A 26168-nucleotide genomic window follows, 5' to 3' on the forward strand; every position below is an offset into this window, starting at 1 on the left:
ATGGGTATAATTTGAATATTTAAGTAATCATTTAAGTAATATTTAATAATTTATTTAAGTGATCATTAGTAAATGGGTATAATTTGAATATTTAAGTAATCATTAGTGTATGGGTATAATTTGAATATTTAAGTAATCATTAGTAAATGGGTATAATTTGAATATTTAAGTAATCATTAGTGAATGGGTATAATTTGAATATTTAAGTAATCATTAGTAAATGGGTATAATTTGAATATTACAGTAATCATTAGTAAATGGGTATAATTTGAATATTAAAGTAATCATTAATGTATGGTTATAATTTGAATATTTAAGTAATCATTAGTAAATGGGTACAATTTGAATATTTAAGTAATCATTTAAGTAATCATTAGTAAATGGGTATAATTTGAATATTCAAGTAATCATTTAAGTAATCATTAGTGAATGGGTATAATTTGAATATTAAAGTGATCATTAGTGAATGGGTATAATTTGAATATTAAAGTAATCATTAGTAAATGGGTATAATTTGAATATTTAAGTAATCATTAGTAAATGGGTATAATTTGACTATTAATGTAATCATTAGTAAATGGGTATAATTTGAATAGTTAAGTAATCATTAGTAAATGGGTATAATTTGAATATTAAAGTAATCATTAGTACATGGGTATAATTTGAATATTAAAGTAATCATTAATGAATGGGTATAATTTGAATATTTAAGTAATCATTAGTAAATGGGTATAATTTGAATAGTTAAGTAATCATTTAAGTAATCATTAGTAAATGGGTATAATTTGAATATTTAAGTAATCATTAGTAAATGGGTATAATTTAAATATTTAAGTAATCATTTAAGTAATCATTAGTAAATGGGTATAATTTGAATATTTAAGTAATCATTTAAGTAATCATTAGTAAATGGGTATAATTTGAATATTAAAGTAATCATTAAGGAATGGGTATAATTTGAATATTTAAGTAATCATTAGTAAATGGGTATAATTTGAATAGTTAAGTAATCATTTAAGTAATCATTAGTAAATGGGTATAATTTGAATATTTCATAATCATTAGTAAATGGGTATAATTTGAATATTTAAGTAATCATTTAAGTAATCATTAGTAAATGGGTATAATTTGAATATTTAAGTAATGATTTTAGTAATCATTAGTGAATGGGTATAATTGGAATATTAAAGTAATCATTAGTGAATGGGCATAATTTGAATATTAAAGTAATCATTAGTAAATGGGTATAATTTGAATATTTAAGTAATCATTAGTAAATGGGTATAATCTGAATATTAATGTAATCATAAGTAAATGGGTATAATTTGAATAATTTAGTAATCATTAGTAAATGGGTATAATTTGAATATTTAAGTAATCATTTAAGTAATATTTAATCATTTATTTAAGTAATCATTAGTAAATGGGTATAATTTGTAATATTTAAGTAATCATTAGTAAATGGGTATAATTTGAATATTTAAGTAATCATTTAAGTAATATTTAATAATTTATTTAAGTAATCATTAGTAAATGGGTATCATTTGAATATTTAAGTAATCATTAGTGTATGGGTATAATTTGAATATTTAAGTAATCATTAGTAAATGGGTATAATTTGAATATTAAAGTAATCATTAGTGAATGGGTATAATTTGAATATTTAAGTAATCATTAGTAAATGGGTATAATTTGAATATTACAGTAATCATTAGTAAATGGGTATAATTTGAATATTAAAGTAATCATTAATGAATGGGTATAATTTGAATATTTAAGTAATCATTAGTAAATGGGTACAATTTGAATATTTAAGTAATCATGTAATTAATCATTAGTAAATGGGAATAATTTGAATATTCAAGTAATATTTAAGTAATCATTAGTGAATGGGTATAATTTGAATATTAAAGTGATCATTAGTGAATGGGCATAATTTGAATATTAAAGTAATCATTAGTAAATGGGTATAATTTGAATATTTAAGTAATAATTAGTAAAAGGGTATAATTTGAATATTAATGTAATCATTAGTAAATGGGTATAATTTGAATAGTTAAGTAATCATTAGTAAATGGGTATAATTTGAATATTTACGTAATCATTAGTAAATGAGTATAATTTGAATATTTAAGTAATCATTAGTAAATGGGTATAATTTGCATATTAAAGTAATCATTAGTGAATGGGTATAATTTGAATATTTAAGTAATCATTAGTAAATGGGTATAATTTGAATATTAAAGTAATCATTAGTAAATGGGTATACTTTGAATATTAAAGTAATCATTAATGAATGGGTATAATTTGAATATTTAAGTAATCATTTATAAATGGGTATAATTTGAATAGTAAAGTAATCATTTAAGTAATCATTAGTAAATGGGTATAACTTGAATATTTAAGTAATCATTAGTAAATGGGTATAATTTAAATATTTAAGTTATCATTTAAATAATCATTAGTAAATGAGTATAATTTGAATATTTAAGTAATCATTTAAGTAATCATTAGTAAATGGGTATAATTTGAATATTTAAGTAATCATTTAAGTAATCATTAATGAATGGGTATAATTTGAATATTAAAGTAATCATTAGTAAATGGGTATAATTTGAATATTAAAGTAATCATTAGTGAATGGGTATAATTTGAATATTTAAGTAATCATTAGTAAATGGGTATAATTTGAATATTTAAGTAATCATTAGTAAATGGGTATAATTTGAATATTTAAGTAATCATTAGTAAATGGGTATAATTTGAATATTAAAGTAATCATTAATGAATGGGTATAATTTGAATATTTAAGTAATCATTAGTAAATGGGTATAATTTGAATAGTAAAGTAATCATTTAAGTAATCATTAGTAAATGGGTATAATTTGAATATTTAATAATCATTAGTAAATGGGTATAATTTAAATATTTAAGTTATCATTTAAATAATCATTAGTAAATGAGTATAATTTGAATATTTAAGTAATCGTTTAAGTAATCATTAGTAAATGGGTATAATTTGAATATTTAAGTAATCATTTAAGTAATCATTTAAGTAATCATTAGTGAATGGGTATAATTGGAATATTAAAGTAATCATTAGTGAATGCGCATAATTTGAATATTAAAGTAATCATTAGTAAATGGGTATAATTTGAATATTTAAGTAATCATTAGTAAATGGGTATAATTTGAATATTAATGTAATCATTAGTAAATGGGTATAATTTGAATATTTAAGTAATCATTAGTAAATGGGTATAATTTGAATATTTAAGTAATCATTTAAGTAATATTTAATAATTTATTTAAGTAATCATTAGTAAATGGGTATAATTTGAATATTTAAGTAATCATTAGTAAATGGGTATAATTTGAATATTTAAGTAATCATTTAAGTAATATTTAATAATTTATTTAAGTAATCATTAGTAAATGGGTATAATTTTAATATTTAAGTAATCATTAGTGTATGGGTATAATTTGAATATTTAAGTAATCATTAGTAAATGGGTATAATTTGAATATTAAAGTAATCATTAGTAAATGGGTATAATTTGAATATTAAAGTAATCATTAGTGAATGGGTATAATTTGAATATTAAAGTAATCATTAGTCAATGGGTATAATTTGAATATTTAAGTAATCATTAGTAACTGGGTATAATTTGAATATTTAAGTAATCATTAGTAAATGGGTATAATTTGAATATTTAAGTAATCATTAGTAAATGGGTATAATTATAATATTAAAGTAATCATTAGTGAATGGGTATAATTTGAATATTCAAGTAATCATTAGTAAATGGGCATAATTTGAATATTACAGTAATCATTAGTAAATGGGTATAATTTGAATATTAAAGTAATCATTAATGAATGGGTATAATTTGAATATTTAAGTAATTATTAGTAAATGGGTATAATTTTAATATTAAAGTAATCATTAATGAATGGGTATAATTTGAATATTTAAGTAATCATTAGTAAATGGGTATAATTTGAATATTTAAGTAATCATTTAAGTAATCATTAGTGAATGGGCATAATTTGAATATTAAAGTAATCATTAGTAAATAGGTATAATTTGAATATTTACTAATCATTAGTAAATGGGTATAATTTGAATATTAATGTAATCATTAGTAAATGGGTATAATTTGAATATTTAAGTAATCATTAGTGAATGGGTATAATTTGAATATTCATGTAATCATTAGTAAATGGGTATAATTTGAATATTTAAGTAATCATTAGTGAATGGGTATAATTTGAATATTTAAGTAATCATTAGTGAATGGGTATAATTTGAATATTTAAGTAATCATTAGTAAATGGGTATAATTTGAATATTAAATTAATCATTAGTAAATGGGTATTTTTTAATATTTAAGTAATCATTTAAGTAATATTTGATCATTTATTTAAGTAATCATAAGTAAATGGGTATAATTTGAATAGTTAAGTAATCATTAGTAAATGGGTATAATTTGAATATTTAAGTAATCATTAGTAAATAGGTATAATTTGAATATTTAAGTAATAATTACTAAATGAATATAATTTGAATATTTAAGTAATCATTAGTAAATTGATATAATTTGAATATTAAAGTAATCATTAGTAAATGGGTATAATTTGAATATGTAAATAATCATTTAAGTAATATTTAATAATTTATTTAAGTAATCATTAGTAAATGGGTATAATTTGAATATTTAAGTAATCATTAGTGAATGGGTATAATTTGAATATTAAAGTAATCATTAGTAAATGGGTATAATTTGAATATTTAAGTAATCATTTAAGTAATATTTAATCATTTAAGTAATCATTAGTAAATGGGTATAATTTGAATATTATAGTAATCATTAGTGAATGGGTATAATTTGAATATTTAAGTAATCATTAGTAAATGGGTATAATTTGAATATTTAAGTAATTATTAGTAAATGGGTATAATTTGAATATTTAAGTAATCATAAGTGAATGGGTATAATTTGAATATTTAAGTAATCAATAAATGGGTATAATTTGAATATTTAAGTAATCATTTAAGTAATATTTAATCATTTATTTAAGTAATCATTAGTGAATGGGTATAATTTGAATATTTAAGTAATCATTAGTGAATGGGTATAATTTGAATATTTAAGTAATCATTTAAGTAATATTTAATCATTTATTAAAATAATCATTAGTGAATGGGTATAATTTGAATATTTAAGTAATCATTTAAGTAATATTTGATCATTTATTGAAGTAAACATTAGTGAATGGGTATAATTTGAATATTAAAGTAATCATTAGTAAATGGGTATAATTTGAATATTTAAGTAATCATTAGTAAATAGGTATAATTTGAATATTTAAGTAATCATTTAAGTAATCATTAGTAAATGGGTATAATTTGAATATTAAAGTAATCATTAGTGAATGGGCATAATTTGAATATTAAAGTAATCATTAGTAAATGGGTATCATTTGAATATTTAAGTAATCATTAGTAAATGGGTATAATTTGAATATTAATGTAATCATTAGTAAATGGGTATAATTTTAATAGTTAAGTAATCATTAGTAAATGGGTATAATTTGAATATTTAAGTAATCATTAGTAAATGGATATAATTTGAATATTTTAGTAATCATTAGTAAATGGGTACAATTTGAATATTTAAGTAATCATTAGTAAATGGGTATAATTTGAATATTTAAGTAATCATTAGTGAATGGGTATAATTTGAATATTTAAGTAATCATTAGTAAATGGGTATAATTTGAATATTTAAGTAATAATTAGTAAATGGGTATAATTTGAATATTTAAGTAATCATTAGTAAATGGGTATAATTTGAATATTAAAGTAATCATTAATGAATGGGTATAATTTGAATATTTAAGTAATCATTAGTAAATGGGTATAATTTGAATAGTTAAGTAATCATTTAAGTAATCATTAGTAAATGGGTATAATTTGAATACTTAATAATCATTAGTAAATGGGTATAATTTAAATATTTAAGTTATCATTTAAATAATCATTAGTAAATGAGTATAATTTGAATATTTAAGTAATCATTTAAGTAATCATTAGTAAATGGGTATAATTTGAATATTTAAGTAATCATTTAAGTAATCATTAGTGAATGGGTATAATTTGAATATTAAAGTAATCATTAGTGAATGGGCATAATTTGAATATTAAAGTAATCATTAGTAAATGGGTATAATTTGAATATTTAAGTAATCATTAGTAAATGGGTATAATTTGAATATTTAAGTAATCATTTAAGTAATATTTAATCATTTATTGAAGTAATCATTAGTAAATGGGTATAATTTGAATAGTCAAATAATCATTAGTAAATGGGTATAATTTGAATATTAATGTAATCATTAGTAAATGGATATAATTTGAATATTAATGTAATCATTAGTAAATGGGTATAATTTGAATATTAAAGTAATCATTAGTAAATGGGTATAATTTGAATATTAATGTAATCATTAGTAAATGGGTATAATTTGAATATTAATGTAATCATTAGTAAATGGATATAATTTGAATATTAATGTAATCATTAGTAAATGGATATAATTTGAATATTAAAGTAATCATTAGTGAATGGGTATAATTTGAATATTTAAGTAATCATTAGTAAATGGGTATAATTGGAATATTTAAGTAATCATTAGTAAATGGGTATAATTTGAATATTAAAGTAATCATTAGTGAATGGGTATAATTTGAATATTTAAGTAATCATTAGTAAATGGGTATAATTTGAATATTAAAGTAATCATTAGTAAATGGGTAAAATTTGAATATTAAAGTAATCATTAATGAATGGGTATAATTTGAATATTTAAGTAATCATTAGTAAATGGGTATAATTTGAATATTTAAGTAATCAATTAAGTAATCATTAGTAAATGGGTATAATTTGAATATTTAAGTAATCATTTAAGTAATCATTAGTGAATGGGTATAATTTGAATATTAAAGTAATCATTAGTGAATGGGCATAATTTGAATATTAAAGTAATCATTAGTAAATGGGTATAATTTGAATATTTAAGTAATCATTAGTAAATGGGTATAATTTGAATATTAAAGTAATCATTAGTGAATGGGCATAATTTGAATATTAAAGTAATCATTAGTAAATGGGTATAATTTGAATATTTAAGTAATCATTAGTAAATGGGTATAATTTGAATATTTAAGTAATCATTTAAGTAATATTTAATCATTTATTGAAGTAATCATTAGTAAATAGGTATAATTTGAATATTTAAGTAATCATTACTAAATGGGTATAATTTGAATATTTAAGTAATCATTAGTAAATGGGTATAATTTGAATATTTAAGTAATCATTAGTAAATGGGTATAATTTGAATATTTAAATAATCATTTAAGTAATATTTAATAATTTATTTAAGTAATCATTAGTAAATGGGTATAATTTGAATATTAATGTAATCATTAGTAAATGGGTATAATTTGAATAGTCAAATAATCATTAGTAATTGGGTATAATATGAATATTTAAGTAATCATTTAAGTAATATTTAATCATTCATTTAAGTAATCATTAGTAAATGGGTATAATCTGAATATTTAAGTAATCATTAGTGAATGGGTATAATTTGAATATTAAAGTAATCATTAGTGAATGGGTATAATTTGAATATTTAAGTAATCATTAGTAAATGGGTATAATTTGAATATTAAAGTAATCATTAGTAAATGGGTATAATTCGAATATTAAAGTAATCATTAATGAATGGGTATAATTTGAATATTTAAGTAATCATTAGTAAATGGGTATAATTTGAATATTTAAGTAATCATTAGTGAATGGGTATAATTTGAATATTAAAGTAATCATTAGTGAATGGGTATAATTTGAATATTTAAGTAATCATTAGTGAATGGGTATAATTTGAATATTTAAGTAATCATTAGTGAATGGGTATAATTTGAATATTTAAGTAAACATTTAAGTAATATTTAATCATTTATTAAAGTAATCATTAGTGAATGGGTATAATTTGAATATTAAAGTAATCATTAGTAAATGGGTATAATTTGAATATTTAAGTAATCATTAGTAAATGGGTATAATTTGAATATTAAAGTAATCATTTAAGTAATATTTAATCATTTATTAAAGTAATCATTAGTAAATAGGTACAATTTTAATATTTAAGTAATCATTAGTAAATAGGTATAATTTGAATATTTAAGTAATCATTTAAGTAATATTTAATCATTTATTAAAGTAATCATTAGTAAATGGGTATAATTTGAATATTTAAGTAATCATTAGTAAATTGGTATAATTTGAATATTTAAGTAATCATTTAAGTAATATTTAATCATTTAATCATTTAATTATTTAATCATTTAAGTAATCATTAGTAAATGGGTATAATTTGAATATTTAATTAATCATTTAAGTAATATTTAATCATTTAATCATTTAATTATTTAATCATTTAAGTAATCATTATTGGTGTAAATGGGTATAATTTTAATATATAAGGGGATGCCTTAAGGTAGTCTATTTATAAAAATGACTAAGTTGTTTCCAAATAAACAGAAATGCATTGTTTTATAAATAATATTTTTAAATATACAATATGTTTAGGAATAAAAAATTATTTTATTTCATAATATTGCATTTAAATTCAAAGTTATCTTTGAAAAATAATGTAAACATAAAAGTGAAAACAAAAAAAAACGGAATTTGCTATATATTTTTGTTTCGTTTTGAATAGAAGAATTTTAGCATAAAAAAATCATATATCAGAAAATTTTAATGCACTCGACAGCTTAAAAGATAAATCTGTTAGTTGTAATTGTATGTAGCTGAAATTGGCACTAGTTATGTATTCTTTGTCTAAAGTTGTTAAAACAAAGTTATGCATGAACACATATGAATGTATGAAGTGTCTTTGCTTTAGCACATCCTACATGCAACATTATGTTAAAGTCTTGTATAGTTAAACTATGGTGTCTACAGTAATTTTAGATGCTGACGAACATATTGGAAAAGTTAGTATCGTTAGTTGAAAATTGTAGGATTATTCTTGGTATGGAAAACAAAAAAATTGCCAGTAGCATAAATCATAAAATGAAAATGACAGATCAAAAGGCATGTATTCAAGAATTAGTAGATTCATAGAATATTCTAATTGACTAGAAATATTGAATTCAGGTTTTGGATTGCGTAGTTTGGGAAATCTTATTGTAAAACAGACAGAAACCAGAGCTTATCAAGTTATTTATGGTATTAAATTTTCCACACAGTGAAAAGTGGTGTGGGAGAACTTTAAATAAGAAATTAAGCTGATTTCTTGTAAATTTGACTAATAAACAAGAAAATGTCAAATTGGACAAAATACAAGAATTTTAAAAGTGATTGAAACTTAAAAATGTTCTCTTTTAGAACACACATCAATAGACAGAAGTGAATTACAAAAGTATTCTTTTATGTAACTTTTTGTGTGAAAGCTATACTGGTTACAATATAGGGGACAATCTCACTACTTTACATATAGGAAGATTTAGTTAAGGTATTATAATTATTTTATCATGCCAATTGTATATACATATATCAAAATTTGTAAAAAAAATCTTAAGCCTGAGTAGCAGTGATAAATTGTGGAAATATAGATTATTTAAAAGAAAAACAAGATATTCAAATGTTTACATCTTTATTGGCTCAATGAAACCTTCATCAAGGAACAAAATGAAAAGTTAAATTTATTTAATAAGTGAGAAAAATACTTTATGAGCCAATAAAGAAAATTTCATTATCTTAATATTTTTGTTTTTCTTTAAATAATATTATAAAGTATTCTAATATATATATATATATCCAGTTTCGCTATATCACAGCTCTTCAGTGTGGTTAAATAAGCGCAAGTATTTCAAACTGAGTGTGAAACCCAATTGCTTTGTTAACAGTCACAATTCTTACATGTTATTAAGTACTAGTTTTTTGAAACATTACCACAAGTGTGCTCTGTACTCATCAAACACACACACACACACAAAACAATGAACAGCTTTTTTTCATCCAATAAAATTATTCTTTCAAATCTATTTTAAAAAAGTAAACATAAAATAAAAGATGTTTTTTAAATCATTATACTCACTGATGTGGCGATCGTCAGCTTTGTTGATTAATTCTTCTAATTCTTGCTGCTTGTGTTTTTTCTTGAGATAATCTCTAAAGTCATCATCGGGATCAAAATCTTCACCAAAAGAGAATTTGCCTTTCCGATCATCATATTTCAAATTACGCAAATGCGCCAGCGGATCTTTCTCTCGTTGCTCTGGTTCACTTCGTTTGCTGAAAACCTAGAAAAGATAAAAAATGTGACAGTTTAAAACTCAAAATTAATGAGTTTATCAAATTTCCATCTGAAGGTAATGGAGATTTTTAGGATAAATTACTTGAAATTGATCACATAAGTTTAGTAAGATAAAATTAAAGTTGATAACACTTAGAGTATATCAAACATAATCTAATTAAGTGTCATCAATTCACAAGACAATATATTATTATGTCATCCAATTATCAAGATAAGAAACAAAGATTAAAAAGAAAAACCCGCAAACAAGTATTTATTTGGCAGAAGAGGAGTTATTATTATTGTACTTGACCAGGATGTAGTTTTAAAAGATATTTGAGGATGCACTCAAATCATAATATTGTTTTTATTTCAAATAACCCATTAAAAAGATGATGTTAACTCAAGAAATGAAAAAACATTTGGTTGTAATTGCTTTAGATGTGAAACAGTGGTTTAGAAATCGGTAACCTTTTTACATGTTGCAAGATAATTGGCTCATGAGATTTGGTTGGAGATAGAAGAACATGATGATTAGAAATAGCTTGTTCTTAAAACGGTTGTGAGCCCCAGAGAGATAAAGTATACAATGGAAGACTCTATACTTTCAAACAAAGCCATTATAACCTGGTTAACAGACAATTTTTACGATTATGTGACCCCCCAACATGCAGTCAACTAGCTAGACTTAAATCTTATAGACTATTACTTGGAGCATTATTGAAGGATGACTAATCGACGTCCTCATGGTATTATAGCTTCACTAAAAGCTGCCATTGTCCAGATGATGTTGGAAATGAACAAGAACCATGTCTTATGGCCGGTTTGCAGTCATTGAAGTCAAAAGTAGATTCATAGAATAATTAGATAAAAAAGTATCATTAAGAATATGTGTCCACTTGACTTGTATATATTTTTTGTTAAAACATTGTCCAATTAACATACTAAAAATGTCCTCAACAAACTTTTACCATGTCATATAATTAGTGTTACACTATAGCAAACATTTGTAGACTTGAGCAAAATTTTGGATTTTAATCAAATAGAAATAAACCTAGACATGCCATATTAATCTTCAACCTGTTTTAACTGGCTTTAATTTTGCAAGTAATGTATAAAACTGGTGAGTGAATACAGGTGTTTGGTTAACGGCTTCAAAGGGAGGTAAAAGTCCATATATAATTTTGAAGTGTCAAATCTTTAGTTTTGGTGCAATAAATCATACACAAGATACATCGAACAAAAAGATTAAAAAAAAACCAACATAATTTCAGCTTACATTTGATGGAAAAAGGTAACAATAAGAAAACGAATTTATTACCTTGACCAGAGTGTAGACAAGATAAAGTACAATGCCGACAGCGTACATGGGCAATACAATGCCCATCATACCCCTGCCGCTACCTGCTTGCTGCTGTTGTTGAGCTCTCATCTCAGATGCTACACGTAATCCTGGATGATGTCCAGGCTGCAAAATAGAATAGTTTCTTAAAAAAAATTTTTTGTCAACTTCTGATAATTTTACTGAATACATTATTCTAAAAGTTTAAGATTTAAATTTGTAGTTTCCAGCAATTTGACATTTTAGTACAATAGTTATATTAATTTGGCATTACCTTATCAAGTACAATAGTTATATTAATTTTAAAATAAAGTTATTTCTAAAGTAATTGTTAATGTTACTTAAATTAAATTGATTCATGAAATAACTTTTTACTTTAAACTGATTTTTGTGAAGACCATTAATTGTCAAAAAAAGCAATATTCTTTCGGAACTCGTATATAAAATATTATCTACTTTCACAAATTAATCTTTTTTTTTTTTGATAGTATGGCACCCAACCATGGATGATCTCCTCACATCACGCTGGTATGAACTTATCTTTCTTACAAGAATACACATGAGTATTTTTGTATTTTATCATTGATATCACATTTCTTAACATAGATTAAAAAAAAAATTCTGAAATATTTTTCTAAGCAGAAGATTAATAATTCAGAAGCTAAATCACTTGTTGAATTAAGAAAAAATTTCACTAAAAAGCATCCTCAGCATCATTTGACAATTAGGTGTTACAGATTTAAAAGCAAAAGATTAAAACATGAACAAGAAAATCATAAAAAATATACATTATCCATATTTAAGAGTAAAATAAATCCAAGTTATTATTTTTTGTCAAAAATGCAATGAAGGTACTAAAAAAATAGCATTAGTTATTGAGAAGAAAGATTAAAAAGCAATAAATAATTAAAAAAAAAAAAAAAAATTTTAATTAATTTTTTTAATCAATAACTTACACGCATTTGCCGAACATCCTCTTCAGGTTTTCCACGATCTTTATTGACAGCTGCTCTTGGAGGTGGCATATTCGCTGAAAAATCCAAAATTACTTTGAACTGGGATTGAACTTTCTTAAGATTTAAAAAAAAAAAAAGAAAACTTTTTTTTTAAGATCAAAATTTGAACTAAACCTTTTGAACATCAGTTTATAAAAAGATAAATGTTGCTTATTTAGTTAAAAAAATTATATATTTAATAATAATTTGAATTTTATAGAAAAAACAAACAAATTAATCAAAACCAAATTTATTTAACACTTAAGGAAATTAAAGGACCTTAGAATATGTTGAGAACAAAGTTATTGCGGAATTTAAAATTTCCATTTCAAAATGTATTTCAAGTAAATTGTCGTTATGATGCGTTTATATGACATTTATAATGCATTTATATAACATTTATATATAACATTTATAATGTGTTTATAATGCATTTATATAACATTTATAATGCATTTATATAACATTTATTATGCGTTTATATAACATTTATAATGCATTTATATAACATTTATAACGCATTTCTATAACATTTATAATGTGTTTATATAACATTTATAATGCATTTATATAGCATTTATATAACATTTATAATGTGTTTATAATGCATTTATATAATATTTATAATGCATTTCTATAACATTTATAATGCATTTATATAACATTTATAATGCATTTATATAGCATTTATAATGCATTTATATAACATTTATAATGCATTTATATAACATTTATATAACATTTATAATGCGTTTATATAACATTTATAATACCTTTATATAACATTTATAATACCTTTATAATGCATTTATATAACATTTATAATGCATTTATATAACATTTATAATGCATTTATATAACATTTATATAACATTTATAATGTGTTTATATAACATTTATAATGCATTTATATAACATTTATAATACCTTTATAATGCATTTATATAACATAATGCATTCATATAACATTTATAATACATTTATAATACATTTATATAACATTTATAATGCGTTTATATAACATTTATAATGCATTTATATAATATTTATAATGCATTTATATAACATTTATATAACATTTATAATGTGTTTATATAACATTTATAATACATTTATAATACATTTATATAACATTTATAATACATTTATATAACATTTATATAACATTTATAATGCATTTATATAACATTTATAATGCATTTATATAAGATTTATAATACATTTATATAACATTTATAATGCGTTTATATAACATTTATAATGCATTTATATAACATTTATAATGCATTTATATAACATTTATAATGCATTTATATAACATTTATAATGCATTTATATAACATTTATGATACATTTATATAACATTTATAATGCATTTATATAACATTTATAATGCATTTATATAACATTTATAATGCATTTATATAACATTTATAATGCATTTATATAACATTTATAATGCATTTACATAACATTTATAATACATTTATATAACATTTATAATGCATTTATATAACATTTATAATGCATTTATATAACATTTATAATGCGTTTATATAACATTTATAATGCATTTATATAACATTTATAATGCATTTATATAACATTTATAATGCGTTTATATATCATTTATAATGCATTTATATAACATTTATAATGCATTTATATAACATTTATAATGCATTTATATAACATTTATAATGCATTTATATAACATTTATAATGCGTTTATATATTATTTATAATGCATTTATATAACATTTATAATGCATTTATATAACATATATAATGCATTTATATAACATTTATAATGCATTTATATAACATTTATAATGCGTTTATATATCATTTATAATGCATTTATATAACATTTATAATGCATTTATATAACATTTATAATGCATTTATATAACATTTATAATGCATTTATATAACATTTATAATGCGTTTATATATCATTTATAATGCATTTATATAACATTTATAATGCATTTATATAACATTTATAATGCATTTATATAACATTTATAATGCATTTATATAACATTTATAATGTGTTTATATAACATTTATAATGCGTTTATATAATATTTATAATGCATTTATAAAACATTTATAATGCATTTATATAACATTTATAATGCATTTATATAACATTTATAATGCATTTATATAAGATTTATAATACATTTATATAACATTTATAATGCATTTATATAACATTTATAATGCATTTATATAACATTTATAATGCATTTATATAACATTTATAATGCATTTATATAACATTTATAATGCATTTATATAACATTTATAATGCATTTATATAATATTTATAATGCATTTATATAACATTTATAATGCATTTATATAACATTTATAATACATTTATATAACAGTTATAATGCATTTATATAACATTTATAATGCATTTATATAACATTTATAATGCGTTTATATAACATTTATAATGCATTTATATAACATTTATAATGCATTTATATAACATTTATAATGCATTTATATAACATTTATAATGCATTTATATAACATTTATAATGCATTTATATAACATTTATAATGCATTTATATAACATTTATAATGCATTTATATATCATTTATAATGCATTTATATAACATTTATTATGCATTTATATATCATTTATAATGCGTTTATATATCATTTATAATGCATTTATATAACATTTATATAACATTTTAAAAGCGTTTTTCACTCTATCTAATCATTCAAATTACAGTCATTTTAAAACAATTATATTTTCTTTTCAGAATGTTGAATACAAAATGGAAAGAAAGCAAATTCCGCAAATTTTCTTATTTCAATTCAAGCTAGACCAAAAAGCTGCTGAAACAGCTTGCAATATCAATGAAGCATTTGGCCCAGGAACACTACTGAACGCACAGCATAACGGTGATTTAAGAAATTTTGTGGCAGCAATGAGAGTCTTGAAAATGATGAGTATAGTGTTCAACCATTGGATATTGACAATGATCAATTAAAAGTGTTAGTCAAAGCCAATCCATGCATGCATCTCTGGACTACCACAACATGTTAGACACATCTACTATGTGCCTCGTCCATAATAGAAATGATGAGCACAGAACAATTGTTGACTCGAGTGCAAGTCACATTGTGTCTAACAATGAAGGGCCTGCAGAATTGGCTACCACTTCAGCATCAATGACACATGATCGTAAAAAATGTGTTTGCTACAAATATGGTGGTCCCAACCACATGGCAATGAATTGCTTCCATTAAGAGAGGCTGGGTAATAAGAGGTGCAAGGTTCATCATGAGATGCAGTGAATTTGGACCTATAGCATCGCAGGCCCAAGGAAATGCCAAAGGGGAGGAGATATCAGCGTCAATCTCCAACTTTAGCAAACTCTCCTCCATGAAAGTACATGTAGATGGACACGTGTGCATGGCTTTGATCGATTCTGGGTGCAATTTAAATCTAGGGAATTACCAACCAACATCAAAGATTGTTCAACAGAACTTGGATTTGGTGTTGCCTTGATTTAACTGGTTTTGTAACATATTGTTAACATTCAAATCTTTAATCTTGGTCAGCAAAACTGAAACATTTCAGCTCTGATTAAGTGTAATTTCTGAAGGCACAGAAAATTACATTCTGGCTAGACAATTAACTAAATTTTTTCCCTTTGCAATGTATTAAAATTTTGTCTTTAAATATTTAGAAACATATGTTGATGCTGGTTGGTAATTCCCTAGACTTCAACTGTGTATTTTTCTTTTAGTAATAAAATCACTTTATTGCTTATCTCAAGATAAGCAATAAAGTGATTTTATTACTAAAAGAAAAATACACAGTTGAAGTGCCAATGCAAAACAAGTGTATTAATGCCCAGTCTTCATAACAGATGTGTTTTCTTGTTAATTGTATTCCAAGATTTGTTTGTTACTTTTTTTCTTGGTTATGTGAGTTTTTTATGCATTCTTTTCTCATTTTCTTCCACAACCTTTGATCCTCCTTATCTATCGTATCAGTCATGCCAATATTTCTCTCCTTGTGCTCGTTTGATAGATTTTCATGCCGATAGCCAAATTAATTTTTTTTTCCTCTCTAAAATTCTTAACCAAACTAGTTAGCATAATTGCTTAGTCCTATAACTGATCAACACCTTGTGGTGAAATTATTTGAGGCAACACAAGTTAATCTAACCTTTTGTTTAGTCTTACAGCCCATTGGTCTCTTAACTGTTCAACCCCTTTTGGCAAGATTATTCAAGACAATTACACTTGACACCTGACCCAAAGGGCCAGAGGCATTATCCGTGCCCCCGACTTAATTAGATATCAACATATTATGTAATAATTATTGCATTGTTCTGTTTTGTCAAATACCAATACTATCCCGTGATATTGGGATTGGCCTTTATTAGCTATCTTTGACAGTTCTCCTATCCAACGCGAGCACTGATTGTTTACTTATTACTTATTTAATTTCTGCTATTCTCTATGATACTTTGTTCATAAACCGAACCCTTAGAACCTCCATCACTAACTTCCATGTCCCTTTCATCTCTCATGGCTAAGTGATGTTCCATCACTGGGAAATCTGATTTGTTGTCCGAATTCGATCAGCAATATTCAGACTGCCTACAAACAAATTTTTCATTATCCACATCCTCCATTTCTGTATGCGAGGATTCTAAGTACCTTAAATGTTTAGTGAACACTATATTCCTATCACAGTGGCGATGCAACCACTGTCTTATGCTCATAAAGAGCTTCAGTTTCAAGATTAAAAAATAATGTTCCATTAATGTCAAGTGTCTTACTTAATCGCCAAGCAATTTTGCTTGCCATTAGTTTTAAAATTAAAGATGACTTTAAAGATAATTATTTTTGTGTTTGATATTAGATTTATAAGAATTCATGTAACAAAATACTGAAGAATAAAAGCACCAGACACGGGTTAAAAATTTACAAATAAATAAAAAATAAATTTTAAAAAAGTCACTCAGCATACCCCGTGCTATGAATTGAATGTGTCTATTTTTTTTCTTTCCTTAAATTTCAAACTTTAATAATTTGTAAAATTAAAAAAAAAAATTGGAGTATTCTTAGCTGAGAGTTGGATATAATTTAGAAGAATATAAATATGTTCAATTCTAAATTTCAATTTAAAACTGAATAAGCTGTTTAATATGTCAAACGCTCATGAAACTATTTCCCCTATAACATTGTATAACCGATTTGTAATACTGGAACTTTTGTCTTTAACATTAAAAATAATATTGATGGTGAACTAAGGTCTCCACGGTGTAGAGGCCAGAAAGGAGTTATCGCCCTTTCTCTCAGACTTGGCATAAGTGGAGTTATCCCCTTTATAAAAGAAGAGAGGAATCGCCATTATGTGTTTACACTCATCGACGGCGACACGCTGTCGGATTGGGAAACCAGCTTGCTTAACGCAAACTGTACATGGCGCTACGAACATATTGTCACTTTAAAACGTGAAATACTTATATCGCAGCATTGGACTAAAAATATCGTCACACTATGGAACAAGAAAACGTTCTCTTATTACGTCAACTAGTTGAGTTACAAAAAGAAAACATCGAATTACGGAAGGACATTTTACATGGACGAGCGAACACGTCGCAAACAAAAAGAATGCAGCGACCTTCTATAGGTCTGGACTCAACAGATAGCGAATGGGCACTCTTTTTAGACACCTGGTCACGGTACAAGGAGATGTGCAGACTCGAAAATCCAGCTGTAATTCGAAACGAACTGCGAGAAGCATGCACACCGGAAACGAACAGGTTACTGTTTGAGCTCGTTGGACCAGAACGACTAAACAATGCGGCAGAAGAGTTCCTTCTTTGCCAAATACGACTGGTGGCCGTTCGAGGCTTACACAAGGAAGTCCACCGACAAACGTTTCACTCCATGAAGCAAAATGAGGGTGAGTCAGTGACCCATTTTTATCGAGGTTACGTGGCCAGGCGAAATTTTGTGAATTTAGTATTCAGTGTCCGAACGAACCCACTTGCCGGCAGCAGGTTAATTACTCAGACGATATGGTTGCCGGGCAAATGATGGCAGGGTTAAGAAATATCGAACACCAGAGAAGGGTACTGGCAGAGGCAGCTACACTTCCTACCTTGGATCTAAAGTTTTCACGGTTGGTTTGCCTGGAGGCAACAGACGAAGCAACTCCACACTTTTCCGATACCACACAACCTCTCACGATATCTGGGGTACAAAAGTCGAATCAAGTACAACAAATGCATGAGGCAAAGGCCCTGTCGAACCCACGGGACACCAAACCTTGCAACGGTTGCGGAAAACATCACACCGAGGTGGATCGATGAACCGGAAAGATTGCCCAGCAGTGGGACTCAAGTGCCACTTTTGTGGAATAGTAGGGCACATTAAAAAGGTGTGCCGGAAAATTAATAGATCCAAAACGGAGGCTATAAAAAGCGGGGAGTCGTTCATGTTTTGCACCACGGATAAAACCCCTACTCACAGACACAATGAGAGACAACCGGCAAACATTCCTCACCTTGAGTGGAATGGGAAACAGTTCCAGGTGGGCGCCCCAGAACCGCCCCCCTCAGTTACAGCAGAGGTAACTGTAATGAACAAGTGCCATGCGACCTTTGGAAGGGTGCCAAAGAAGCCGATGAAAGTGAGCACCCACGCCATCCAAGCCTTCGCGGACACAGGAGCCCAAACTTGCTCTGTTGGCCCCGAGATTCAAGGACTCCTCGGGTACCCAAATGGGTACTTGGTTCCAACTACCCATCGGATAAGAGGTATAACAAATAGCCAGTTACACATCAAGGGGGTCCTGTTTTTACATATTAAGGTGGGATCAAGAGAAACACGACAGGCAGTGTATGTGTCTGACAACACATCCGGGCTCTACTTATCACAGACGGCACTTAAGGAGCTGAAATTATTGCCATCCAATTTTCCTACATCATTATCGCAAAGCAGCTCAGCGGAAACAGAAGAGACGGCCCCTTGCGGGTGTCCGCGCAGAACACCGGCTCCGAAGAAACCAGCAGCAATCCCATTGGAGCCAACCGACATTAACAGAGAAAAATTGGAGCAATGGCTAAAGGAACATTTCAAGGCCAGCGCATTCAATACCTGTCCACACCAACCACTCCAAGTAATGAAGGGTAAACCCTTAGAAATAAAATTCCTCCCAGATGCGACACCGACGGCAATCCACACACCAATACCTGTCCCCCATCATTGGAAGGAAAAGGTGAAACAAGATATAGACCGTGATGTGGCACTGGGGATAATCGAACCCGTACCGGTAGGCACACCAACTACTTGGTGCTCGAGAATGGTGGTCACACCAAAAAAGGATGGATCCCCAAGGCGGACGGTGGACTTACAAAAGTTGAACGAGGCGACCATGAGGGAGACGCACCACACTTCGTCCCCATTCAATCAGGTCTCGGTAATACCTGCACATACCAGGAAGACTGTACTCGATGCGTGGAACGGTTACCACAGTTTACCGCTGTCTCCAGCTGCACGAAACGCCACCACGTTCATCACTGAATGGGGTCGATACAGGTACTGTCGAGCCCCTCAAGGATTCCATGGATCAGGAGATGGCTACACCCATCGGTTTGACGATATCACCATGGACATGGCTCGAAAAACTCGGTGTATAGATGACAGTCTCCTGTGGGACAACTCAATGGAATCCTCATTCTGGCACACAATTGAATATATAAACCACTGCGCCGATAGAGGGATTGTGTTTAACCCAGACAAGTTTCACTTTGCTGACATGGAAGTGGAGTTTGCAGGGTTTCAAGTAACAGCGAACGAGGTCAAACCCACAAGAAGAATGACTGAAGCCATCCTGAGCTTCCCCACCCCGACAAATATTACTGGGGTTAGGTCCTGGTTCGGACTCGTAAACCAAGTCTCCTATGCATTCTCACAAGCCGAAGTTATGGCCCCATTCCGAGAGTTGCTGAAAACAAAGGACAGGAAATTTTATTGGGATGAGACACTGGAACAGGTATTCCAAGAGTCGAAAAAAATAATAGTGGAAAGAATTGAAAAAGGCATCCAAACGTTCAAAATGAACAGAGCAACAGGACTCGCGACAGACTACAGCAAAACAGGGATATCGTATTTTCTGTTTCAAAAGCATTGCAGATGTGAGGGGGAATTAAACATGAGTTGTGGGGATGGCCATTGGAAACTCATCCTGGTGGGATCCCGTTTTACCAACGACGCGGAATCACGATATGCACCAGTGGAAGGTGAAGCCTTGGCTCTGATCTATGGGTTGGAATCATGCCGCATGTTCATACTCGGATGCCCAGACTTGGTGATTACAGTGGATCACTTACCGCTCGTAAAGATATTTTCGGACCGAGCCCTGGAGAACATAAAAAACCCAAACTTCAAGGAAAAGTCACTCATGTATAAATTCAAGATAAAACATCGACCGGGGAAACTCAACTTGGCCCCTGACTGTGCATCTCGGTACCCAGCGGGCACCCCACCAAGAGACCAGGACCAATCCATTGACACCGCAGTCAAAGCCGCCCTAACATCGATGTACGAGAATGATACTACGTTAAGAGCCATCACATGGGGAAGGATTGTGGCTGCGGCAGCCACGGACGAAGAATGCAGGACTTTGAAAGAGCTGATTCAAAATGGCTTCCACCAGTCACGTAACAATATCCCAACCGTAGTTCGAGTCTTCTGGCCTATGCGTGAGGAATTATATTGCCTGGAAGGAGTGATCATCAAGGGGAACAAAATCCTAATACCTCGACAACTCCACGCAGAGGTATTGGAATCTCTTCATTCCGCTCATCAGGGTGTGAACGGAATGCTGGCGAATGCGAGACAACGACTATTCTGGCCAGGGTTGGATGCTAACATCAGGCAAACAAGAGCCCAGTGCCGCACGTGCAATGAAATCGCACCGTCTCAGCCCAGGGAACCCTTGATGTCTCCAGCAGACCCGGAATTTCCATTCCAACAAGTGGTGGTTGACTTCGTCCAGATGCAGGGTAGACACTTTATAGTATACGCAGACAGGTATACGGGATGGGTTGAAGTGGCCCTAATGACGTCGGGAAGAGCCAAGACGGTGTGCGATACCTTGAGGACTTGGTTCTGTACCTACGGCGTACCGGAAGAGATTTCGTCGGATGGTGGACCACCATTTGAATCCCAGGAATACGACTCCTTTTTGAGGAATTGGGGCATACGAAAACGTACCTCATCAGCGCATTATGCCCAAGGCAATGGCCGCGCAGAGTTAGCCGTCAAAACCGCGAGACGTATACTGGCGGACAATACGGACAGTTATGGACGCCTGTGCCATGATCGGGCAGCCCGAGCACTACTGACCCATAGGAACACGCCTGTCCAGGATCTGGACATGTCCCCGGCCATGATGCTGTATGGTCGGGTCATTAAAGACCACCTTCCTGTCCTGCGGGACAAATACCAGGTTCGAAAACAGTGGACAGAAATAGGCAAACTAAGGGAAGTAGCAATGGCCAAAAGACATATGAGGAACGAGCAGTATTACAACCAACATAGTCGCCCACTCCGGGAACTCCAGGTAGGAGATTACGCCCAGATCCAGAACCAGGACGGGAACCACCCACGTCGATGGACAAAGACAGGGAGAATCGTGGAGACCCAGGGGTACCGACAGTACCAAGTCCGGGTCGATGGAAGCAATCGAGTGACATTGCGCAACCGTCGGTTTCTCCGTAGAATACACCCGGTAGTGGATGGCCCTCGTAACATCAGACAAGAAATCCCGAACCCACCTATAAATGTGGAGACCCCACAGGAACAACCTCCGGAGGAGGCAATGGAGGTGGAACAACACGCCGACACGGAATCCCCAAGCGAGCATCAGGAAGAAATGGAAGTGGAAGATACCACGGGAGGAGATACCCAAAAATACAGTCCTCCTCCGTTAAGGGAACCGTCAAGTCGGAGGACGAGAGCCCCAAGGGGTTTGTCGCCGCAAATGCGGGGGAAGTCGCACGGGTACTTCTCCACATAAAGGATGACCACAACAACTTGCTTTTGTGGTCACGAGGGGGAGGGGCATGTAGAGGCCAGAAAGGAGTTATCGCCCTTTTTCTCAGACTTGGCATAAGTGGAGTTATCCCCCTTATAAAAGAAGAGAGGAATCGCCATTATGTGTTTACACTCATCGACGGCGACACGCTGTCGGATTGGGAAACCAGCTTGCTTAACGCAAACTGTACACACGGAACTTCTTTTAGTCAACAGGGTGGGTTAAGATGATCCTGCCATTAACAAAAACTTTTCCAAGTCACTTGTCCATACTTCATACGTGTGTCCGTCTCTATCATCCATGGCACACATGCTGTTCAAGTGTGAGTTGGTCTGCACTAAAGCAGCCACATCATGAACTGCCTCTGTGAATTCACCAGAAAAATTCTTCAGTATTTCTGTAAGGAACCATTCTCAGCTCACTCCATTACCTAATGCATCCACCATCCCCATCTTTTTTCTATTTTCCTAAAATTTTCCTTCTTGTGATAACAAGATATAACTGACAAAACAGGAAAAAAAACAAAAAACAAAACAAAAGTAAAGCAGAAAAAACAAAATGAATGATATTATTCACAAACCAATTCTTTGTTTTTTTTCTTTCTCCAAGTTTTCCTTAGTACGGCACAATCACATTGACACACCGGTTCTTGCCAGATCATCAAAGTTAAGCAACATTGAGCCTGGCCAGTACCAGATGGATGACCATTTGGAAAGGCTAGGCACTGTATGTACCTTCTGGGAAGGTTGGGTGTGGGGCCAGCACCCTCACCCCATAAAAAGAACTCAGTCGCTACAAAAGCATCTACAAAGTTGTAGATGGCCTATGCCCCTTAGGGGATCAAGGCTATGGATGGGTGGAAGTTTTCCTTCTCAGTTTGGTTCATTGTTTCTTCCTTTCTTTGTGACTCTACATTCTCTTCCTTGGTAACCTTTATTTATTTATTTATTTATTCACTTTGAACCTTTTTTGTGAAAAAGGCCTGGTCTTAAAGGTGTCAGATAAACTATATGTAACATTGTTATATTTTAACATAGACCCAACTATGTCTTGTAAAGAAATTCAATATAAGATTTTTTCGATTGAAAGAAAAGGCATTTATTACTGGTCCACACCAAACTGCCTGACACTTATTTCTCAAGCAGTAACAATACAGTATCATTCTCTCGATCAATTAACAGTTTTTCTTTTTTTTATTTTGCAGCTACAACCAATTTGTTTAACAGTTCACAACCACACAGAAATCTGGTAAAAATCCGGAGGATTAGTGCGTCTTGTATCTCATTTTAAAAGTTTTTATCGTGCTGCCACATGGTTAAAATAACTCTCCCGTCTCTACACAAGCTTGAAAGTCTCTCTCTCCATTACGTAGTTAAAAGTCTATTTTGCGCCAGCACGTGCTTCAATGCTGCTGCTGCTGCACAGCCTTTTTGTTTCTCATGGCTTTCCTTTCTTTCCTCTTTCTCTGCTGTGATGTCACCTTGCACCATGGCTTGGTCATTTGCATATGCGACAATGCTGCTGCTGCTATACATGTCGATGACTTTGTTAGACGCGGTTGCAAATTGAAAATGTTATGGTTCTGTACCATCCTGGGAAGAAGATGTTTCTTGCAGATACACTATCAAGGACATACATAGATGGAGTGAATAGATGATGATGATGATGATGATATCAAGGAAGCTGAATATATTTCTGTGACAGAGGGAAAGGTGCTTGAATTGCACTTTGCCACAAAAGAATACAGAAGTTGCAATTGTGGAAGTATGACAAAGTACATCTTTCTTTTTTTTTTTTTTAATGACATTTTCACCCCAAACAAGGCACATTACCACTTTGGTGCAGGGGGCTACTATCAGGGGCAACAACTACTGGGGTGCTATGTTGGGATTTGATCAGCAAGATGTCGGTTCACGTTACACTTGAACTTCTGCATGTCAGTACAGTTGGGGAAGCAGGGATCTGGAATGGAATTCCAGAGTCTAGCGGTTCTAGGGAAGAAACTACTGGAGTAGAAAGATCTTTTACATCTAGGGATCTCTACTGTGTGGGGGTGGGATTTAGCTGCCTGTAGGGTTTGTCGAGGGTGTCTACATCATGAAGGCACAAGTGTCTGCAATTTGCTCGAGCATTCACCATTAAAATACTTGTAGAACAGGCAGAGGGATGCAACATTTCGTCGATGGGACAGAGGCTGAAGCTTAGATGCCAGTTCAAGGCCTATCAGATTGGTGACTCTCTTTTGAACCTTGTCCAGGAGCAAGAGACTAGTAGCAGATGCATCAGCCCAAATGTGACAGCAATACTCTATACATGGGCGAATTGTGACCTTATAGAGGTACAGGATACTTTTGGGTGTTAGTAGTTTTCTAGCACAGTAGAGAAAGCCTACCTTCTTCACAGCGGCCCTGGCAATGCTTTCAATGTAATTGTTCCAACTCATGTTTCCTGTGAACGTTAGGCCAAGCAGTTTTAAAGATGTACTCTCAGATAAAGAGTCACTGGCCATTGCTATTGGTGGCAGAGAAGGTTTCTTGTAATTATTAAAGGAAACCAGTTTAGTCTTGGCAGCATTGAATGTGACCATCCATTTTTGTCTCCATTCAACTACAGATTGGAGGTCACTTGAGCTGAGACCATATTTTAACATGCAGAATGAAATGACCGTACAAGATGGTACCAACTACTCAGAAAGCTGTGTTGAAAGAAATATTGCATTTCACTCATCTGGGAATCAAAGGATGTTGCAAGAAGAGCAAGAGAATGATGTTAGAAACTATGTTTCAAAATGTAGAAAATATGAGGTAGCCAACAGAGCCCTTAAAGGTTAATGAGATTTCTTGGAGTAGATCTTTTCAAGTTTGCAGATAGAAGCGTCCCATGGGTCATCAGCTTCTACACAGAGTTGTGTTAAATCTAGTTAGTTACACGCTTACAGACTTTGATGAAATCAAAACATACTTATCTCCCTTTTCTTTGAGACACTCATTGACAAGAACTGTCTAATGAACACTTGTTGCAAAAACCTTGAAATAATTTGAATTACTTTTTATTAAACAGGTTAATAAATGTTGTTATTTTATTCTAGTACAATGATCTAGAGTTCTTATTTGAATATCGTTATTTTTCAAAAGTTATTCACGCCTTTTAAATTTATATGGACATGGATGTGACTCGGTGGAAGCCTTCTGCAGATCAGAGATCTCGTTAAATTTATCTTTAATGGTCCCAGTGATATTCTACCACTTTTGACTTATTGATATCCCTGCACATGCAACCATGATCTCTAACATTATCGGATTCCGACTGTGAATTGGTGAATGCCAACTCACAATTCTATAAGCTCTCCGTAAATAAGT

General features: G+C 29.6%; 1 protein-coding gene across 2 annotated transcripts in view; it reads right to left on the reverse strand.

Annotated features, from left to right (window-relative positions):
- LOC145276884 (uncharacterized) overlaps positions 1-26168 on the reverse strand; it is a 61579-nt gene that overhangs the window by 16506 nt on the left and 18905 nt on the right. For both annotated transcript variants that reach the window (XM_080128309.1, XM_080128308.1), the window contains exons 2-4: positions 12670-12743; positions 11693-11839; positions 10174-10378 (exon numbers count right to left, since the gene is read on the reverse strand). In XM_080128309.1, the coding sequence (XP_079984435.1) occupies positions 10174-10378; positions 11693-11839; positions 12670-12743 (426 nt within the window). The remainder of the gene's footprint in view (positions 1-10173; positions 10379-11692; positions 11840-12669; positions 12744-26168) is intronic.

This window comes from Euprymna scolopes, chromosome 5 (assembly GCF_053919585.1).
Source record: "Euprymna scolopes isolate OS-2025 chromosome 5, ASM5391958v1, whole genome shotgun sequence".
Lineage (NCBI taxonomy): Eukaryota > Metazoa > Mollusca > Cephalopoda > Sepiida > Sepiolidae > Euprymna > Euprymna scolopes.